At 35.4% G+C, this 6,851-nt stretch overlaps 2 protein-coding genes across 2 annotated transcripts; both read right to left on the bottom strand.

The window, feature by feature from the left end:
* Positions 1–937: 937 nt before the first annotated feature.
* LOC141607995 (protein FAR-RED IMPAIRED RESPONSE 1-like) lies at positions 938–1,986 on the bottom strand. The gene is made up of 2 exons (XM_074427346.1): positions 1,423–1,986; positions 938–958 (listed from the first exon to the last, which is right to left on the bottom strand). The coding sequence occupies exons 1-2, from the start codon at positions 1,984–1,986 to the stop codon at positions 938–940; spliced, it is 585 nt and encodes a 194-aa protein (XP_074283447.1).
* Positions 1,987–2,829: 843 nt separating this feature from the next.
* Positions 2,830–6,307, bottom strand: LOC141607994 (protein FAR1-RELATED SEQUENCE 5-like). The gene is made up of 4 exons (XM_074427345.1): positions 6,275–6,307; positions 6,103–6,231; positions 4,091–4,549; positions 2,830–3,366 (listed from the first exon to the last, which is right to left on the bottom strand). Exons 1-4 carry the CDS (start codon positions 6,305–6,307, stop codon positions 2,830–2,832), a joined length of 1,158 nt encoding a protein of 385 aa, XP_074283446.1.
* Positions 6,308–6,851: the final 544 nt, after the last annotated feature.

Raw genomic sequence — 6,851 nt, 5'->3', positions numbered from 1 at the left:
CACACAGCAAGAGAACCTTTGTGATAAACTGTTCAACGTGTGGGACACCTTTATTGTGAACAGTAATCGAACTGCTGACATGAATACAAATTTACTCTTTGTCCCATTCAACATCAGCGACCATTGGGCATGTGTATGTATCAACTTCAGAGAACGGACTATTGACTTGCTTGACCACCAGCGGCATGCAGATTTGGACAAATCACACATGGGAAAGACGACTCGTTTAATTGTATGTTGTCATCCAATTCTTGCCATCTAAAACCTGTTAATATAGTACGTCTTTTTAATGTACGTTCAAACATTTTCAGGGAAGTTTAATAAGCGACTACTTGGACTCAAGAAAATTTGACAAAGGAAAAGAGATTGTCAATTTTACGATCGCCGAGATCTGGATTTAGTGGTGTCTCAAGCGTTCTCAACATACCAGAGTCTGGTCTGTTCACCATGATGGCGATGCTATTGTACGAGGGTCTTTCATTTCAGCATCCGGACATGGAAAGGAAGGTTGCAAGGCGTTATTTGGTGATACAGCTAGTCGCAACACTTGTACTAGCTGACATGAACATCTTACGACCTGTTGTTCAGAAGAAGGCGGAGACCTTTATTGTTAGCAAAGACAAATTGTTCCAAGACGTGCAAAGCAAGCGTAGGATTAACAAGGTTGGTAAAAAAAAATATCAAGTCTTAGTTTGACAACCTAATTTTGAATGATGCTCTGTATGAAATTATCTTGTTGATAGCTAGCATCATGTGACAGTTAATTATGTGTAACAATGTAAGTAGGAACAATTTGTGGCTTTAAACTTTGTACTTATTTTGGCGTTTTCTGCCTTTAATGAAGATAACATGTTACTTCAAATTAATTGTCATTCTGATCTGATAAAGTGTAATTCTAATCAAATAAACTGTAATTCTGATCTGATAAAGTGTAATTCTAATCAAATAAACTGTAATTCTGAACACACAGTGTAACTTTAACAAGTGAATGTTATAACTTGAAGTAATTATCCAACCAAAAGCAATTCCACTTGAAATACAATATAAGTCACCAAAATTATGACTTTAACAGAGATAAAATGGTACTTCAAATTAACTGCTATTCTGATCAGATAAAGTGTAATTCCAATCAAAAAAAGTGTAACTCTGATCACACAAAGTGTAACTTTAAGTACTAAATGTTATAACTGGTGAATAATTATACAACCAAAAGCTTGTCCAGGGGAATTACAAAATAAATTAGCCAAAAGGACCTCATAGTTAATCAATTATACATCAAAATTACAATTACTCTTACTCTTCTTCTTCTTCTTCTTCTTCTTCTTCTTCTTCCTCTTCTTCTTCTTATTATTATTCTTCTTCTTCTTCTTCTTCTTCTTCCTCCTCTTCTTCTTCTGCTTCTGATTCTTCCCCAAATGATGCCCCAGTTGCTGGTGGATTAGGTGGGTGCTGTGCAAAAGGGTTATGACAATTCCTCTTGTCGTGATTCGCTAATTGCTTGCAATTTTTACACATGCGCTTCGGCTTCATCGCCAAGGCTATTGCTTTAGTCTTACTCGACAAGAGTCTCTTTCCACTTCCCTTATTTTTCGATTTCTTTGGTGGAAATATAGTTACTTCCTGAGTAGTAGAACACCCAATAAGCGCAACCATTTGTTGTTTTTTACTCATTTGTGAACCTAATGGTGCCAGTTTTTCCTTAAACTCTCTTATCAGACATGAAAAGCAGTCAACTACTTCCTTGCGTCTTCCCATCAGTATCCCAACCGTCTGGTGTACCTCGGACCACATTTTTGACATGGAAATCTGTTTGGCATCTATTATATCAATCTCTTCGGCTGGATCACCATTACAATTGAAGGCTTTTGACCGGAGTGCATCTTTACACCATCTGTTCACAACATACTCATCCGGTATAGTCTTCACTCCGTTAGATGAGTAAATCCATATTATATGCCTGCACAGAATTCCTTTCCTTTCAAGCATTCTGCAGCTGCAACTTGCTTTATACGTAACTAGTTCACCAATATATAGTAAATTGTTAGATTGTCACAGCTATATATTTCGTAATTAAAATAGGAAAATGTGTAATTTCAAGTAAGAGTTAGTGTAACAGTGTTGTCTGTAACTCTCTTCAAGAATAATGTAGCTGTAAGTAATAATAATTTAACTTCAACCGGGAAAAAGAACAGAACTTCAGTATTCAATGTTTTTACCTGGGCACTACGTAACATCATAATTCCTGTCCCTGCTTGCATCTCTTACAGTAGTCACCTCTAAAGAGTCGATTTTGGCAAAACCTCTACTCTTACATGTATCAATCGAATACTTGGCCTCCTCTTGGAACTCCTTAAAAACTTTATGAGTGTACACCTTTGCACCGTGAGCCTCAAGACCCAAATGCGTCTCCGTTTTCGGAGAAGTGTGCTTGTCTTCGTTGTCAAGCTTCTTATGCGTATGCCGTTGTTGGTCCATAACACTCTTAAAACGCAGCAAAAACTCAAGCAATGTACCTGATTTGCCCTCAAATCTTTTAAAAAAACTATTTTCATTCTCTGATCTTTGGGTCGTCCTCATAACAGCTCACATCTCTAGGTCCCTGCAATGTGCCATTACCCACTGGTTCCTTTTCGAGAACATATCTTTAAACCAGTCAATGTTATTGAGTCCATGTTCTTCGCCTATCTCTTTCCATCTGGCATCGAATTTTGCAGCTTCAATGTCCTCATCCCATATAATGGCATTTATTTTCTTTATAAATACAATATAATCTTCTCTTGTCACCCCATACTTAGTAGGCACTTTGTTCATGATATGCCACATGCAAAATCAGTTTCTCGCTTTCTTGAACACAAGTGGTACCGCTTTCAAAATGCCTGGATCCTGATCGGTAATAATATAATTAGACTCCTTTCCACCCATTGCCACCAGGAAACGGCTCAAAACCCACTGAAAGGATTCAACGTCCTCATGTGCGACAAGGGCTGCACAGAATGTGACAGATCGCTTATGGTTATCCACGCCGGTGAACGGTGTGAAGGCCATATCATACTTGTTGGTTGTATACGTTGGATCGAACGACACACCATCCCCAAAAGAAGAGTAGTTCCTTCTTGCAGCAATGTCAGCCCAAATAGCTCTACTCAAGCTACCGCCAGAGTCAACATCATAGTCAAAGAAGAACCCTTCCTTATTTACAGCCATTTCCTTAAAGTGATCTATGAACAATTGGCCATCCCGTTCATGAATGTAACATTTCACATTTTTGTGGAAGTTCTTAAAATCATTTAGGCTGGCTCCAATGTTCTCAAAACCATTTACGTGTTCTTTCAACATTTTGTATGTCTTCATTGCTCCTATCTTCAGCTGTAAATGAATGATATACTTTAAGGCATCAGCATAGGAAACATCTTTATGATGCCCCAAATAAGTGTAATTTTGAGCAATAAAAGTGTAATTCTTGTTTACAAAAGTGTACTTTCAACAAAATGTAAGTGTAATTCTAACAGACAAAAGTGTAATTTTAAAAATAAAATGTGTAATTTCAGCACTATATAAATGAAGGTAACTGTAATATTAAAAAGTATAATTCTACAATCAAAAGTGTAATTTCAGCACTAAATAAATAAGTGTAACTGTATTAGAAAACAGTGTAATTCTAACGGACAAAAGTGTAATTCCAAATAAGTGTAATTGTAATAAAAGGCTAACTAGATCACACACCCTATAATTATAAAGGATAATGATTTTCTGATAATCTGTTCAGTTGCATTTCAGCTGTAAATGAATGCTATACGTGTAACTGTAACATAAAAACTGAAATTTCAGCACTATATAAATAAGTGTAACTGTAATATAAAAAAGTGTAATTATAACAGACAAAAGTGTAATTTTAACAATCAAAAGTGTAATTTCAGCAAAATATAAATAAGTGTAATTTTAATAGAAAAAAGTGTAATTCTAACAGAGAAAAGTGTAATTCCAGATAAGTATAATTGTAATAAACAAAAGTGTAATTTTGGATAATAAAAGTGTAATTCCATAGATTGGTGTCCTAAAAAGAGAGTCAAAGACTACCTCAAGCACTCACCTTATAATTATAAAGGATAATCATTTTGTGATAATCTGTTAAGTTGTATGACAGCTTTTGAAACTCTCTGTCCCTGGCTGATATGAGCTCATGGTTGTGTCCTTCATGAAAGCGATCAATGAATAACCTCCCATTCTTCATAAATAGTCTAATCCTCGCTTTGCATCCCACACGCCTGACTTTGTGCTTTCGCACACAATCCTGACGCCCACTTCTCTCTATTTCTTTTTTATATTTGAACCCCTCTCGGTTGCATACCAACAGCTTTGACTTGATTGCCCCGTCACGCCATCTTTTGGTCGTGTATTTCCGTACATCGAAACCGCAAGCAATTGCATAGATCTTATAGAATGTCACTACTTCCTCGATTTCCAAAAATTCTTGCCCAATATATGGTGTAAACTTTTCCTCTACTACCCTGCAAAATTCCTCCTCATTTGGCTTTCTTTTGATATTGTCCTAAGCAGTATCTGTCAATGGTTGAAACAATATTCTCCACAAGTTTAATCTTAGCCAACAAATATGTAATTTTAATAAAGAAAATTGTAATTTAAACAGAAGACAACAAAAAGTGTAACTTTAACACACAAAAGTATAACTTCAGTGAATAAAAGTGTAATTCTAGTCGACAATGTTGTAATTCCAAAGATTAGTGTAATTTTAACAATAAAAAGTGTAATTTCAACAAAGAATTATTTTAGTGCAAGGAAATGTAACTCTAGTCGACAATGGTGTAATTCCAAAGATTTGTGGCAAATTACAGTTTAAAATGTATGATGTACTTTAAGGAATCAGCATAGCAAACATTTATCTGATAACCCAAATACGTGTAACTTTAATCAAGAAAATTGTAACTTCAGTGAAATAAAGTGTAACTTATCCATTACTGCAATAGAATAGTTTTATCTTTTCCATGATGTAACTTTAATTTCAGAAACTGTAATTTTAATTGAAATATGTTTAATTTCAAGTAACAAAAAGCATATTTTCAAATACACGTGTTCATATGTAAATTCCAGCGGGAAAAAAATGTAAGCTAAAGTCAAACTTAAACCTATTACCAAAATGCAAACAATTCACTCTTTTTAACTACATACTCATTGATCTCAAGAATTTTACACTGTACATGAATTAGGTTACAGCACAAAACTTGCTCTACACTCTACTGTAACTTTAATGACCAATGTGTGTATCTTCATTGTTTTCAAGTATTTCATTTTTAATATAGAGAGTTTACATTTATAAAACATAAACAGATAAAAGAATTATTAGATGTTAATAATTACCATCGATCACTGTTACAATTTGCATGTCAGCCATTGTTGATGTTGGAGTACGCACTTTATCAGGCTTGTTGTTGTTGTTGACTCAGGATCTTCGTGTACCTTTGATATGCTGAAAATTGTAGAATAAAAAAAATACTTTATTTTCTAGAAATTATGACCATGAAAGATTATCGTGAGCTAGAAATTATGACCATGAAAGATTATTGTTGTTCTTTTTGGAATTTTAAAATTTGTTGAAACGGGTTTTAAATTTTGTTGAAGCGCGGTTTTTGGGATGTTATCGCCATGAAAGAGAGGAAGAAATTTGATGCCTTTTTTTGTATGTTGTAATTTTGGTGGTGGTTGCTGATATTGTGTTGAGGAAGTATTATAGAAAGTATATGCATGTTGATAAGTAAACAGTGGGTAATAGCTTTCTCCCCTGACACAACTCTCTCTCTCTCATGCTAACCCTATTTTCCTTTTTTTTCCAACGCCTAAATCAGTCTATATTACTCCCTTCATCCAAACAGTTCATTTAGAAGATTCTATGGCTCTAATAAGGACTTAGGGACTCAAATATTATGAGAGACTTATTAGAACTTGACTCTCTCTCTCTCTCTATATATATATATATATATATATATACATAGAATCAGGTTCTCGTGCGAACTATCTTACGGTACGAACCGTGCGAACCAATATTAAAACACTCATTTAATTACCTCCCAATTCTTACAACAGTACCACCAACACCCCCGACACATTTATTCCCTCAATACCACCTGAGTTTCGTCCCTTTCCACCGCCACCGCCACCGCCACCGCCATTGCCACCGACCATCGGACCTTCCAGACGACCGTCGCATGTCGTGCTCTGACCAAGAGTATCATTTCATCTCCAACTTTCGTCTACTTACTCTTCGTCTCTTCCGCAATTCATCAACTTCCATAGTTACGGCTCCATTATAATTAAAGGTAAGCTTCAATTCACACTTTTATTTCTTATTTAGTTACCAATTTGTATTCGAAACACTACGGTTTACTAAACAATTCCAATTCTGAAAGTTAGGGTTTCGTACATTTTGATTTGAACTCGTTTTCCTGATTTTGATTTGATGATAGCTTAGTTTGTGCGTCCCGTGGTAGCTTTATTTGTCCTTTTCATGCTAGATACATTTATCTATGCTTATACATACTCAAATTTCGTTGCATTTGTGGATCCTCTAATTTCGTTACATACACAAATTCTGTTGCATTTATGTATGCTTGTACTCATGATTTTGATTTCTGCTAGCTTAGTTTTGTCTTACAAGTTCTTTGCTAGAGTTTCCTCTAAATTGGTTTTCCCTGGTTCAATGAGAAATGAAGAAAAAGGCGATAGGTGATCCTACTCCAAGTCCAAGCAAGACGAAGGGCTCTCCTGCTAGGAAAAGAAAAAGAGATCATGCTTCCATTATGGTTCTACCTGAAGGTCGGTTTCTTAGCATTCCCATT

This window comes from Silene latifolia, chromosome 10 (genome assembly GCF_048544455.1).
Source record: "Silene latifolia isolate original U9 population chromosome 10, ASM4854445v1, whole genome shotgun sequence".
NCBI lineage: Eukaryota > Viridiplantae > Streptophyta > Magnoliopsida > Caryophyllales > Caryophyllaceae > Silene > Silene latifolia.
The sequence above is the reverse complement of the archived record's forward strand: the minus strand, read 5'-3'. Positions and strand labels throughout refer to the sequence as shown.

Bases quoted from the DNA above. Each gene is read 5' to 3' on its own strand.
- LOC141607995 (XM_074427346.1), bottom strand. From the start codon at position 1,986: ATGCTTGAAAGGAAAGGAATTCTGTGCAGGCATATAATATGGATTTAC. The intron at 959-1,422 runs GCATCATTTGGG...CTGTGTGTTCAG, and splicing joins CTAATCCACCAGCAACTGGG to AATTACAGTTTATTTGATTA.
- LOC141607994 (XM_074427345.1), bottom strand. From the start codon at position 6,307: ATGGAAGTTGATGAATTGCGGAAGAGACGAAGA. The intron at 6,232-6,274 runs GTAAGTAGACGA...ACTCTTGGTCAG, and splicing joins AATTGCGGAAGAGACGAAGA to AGCACGACATGCGACGGTCG. The intron at 3,367-4,090 runs GTGAGTGCTTGA...ATTCATTTACAG, and splicing joins TTATCCTTTATAATTATAAG to CTGAAGATAGGAGCAATGAA.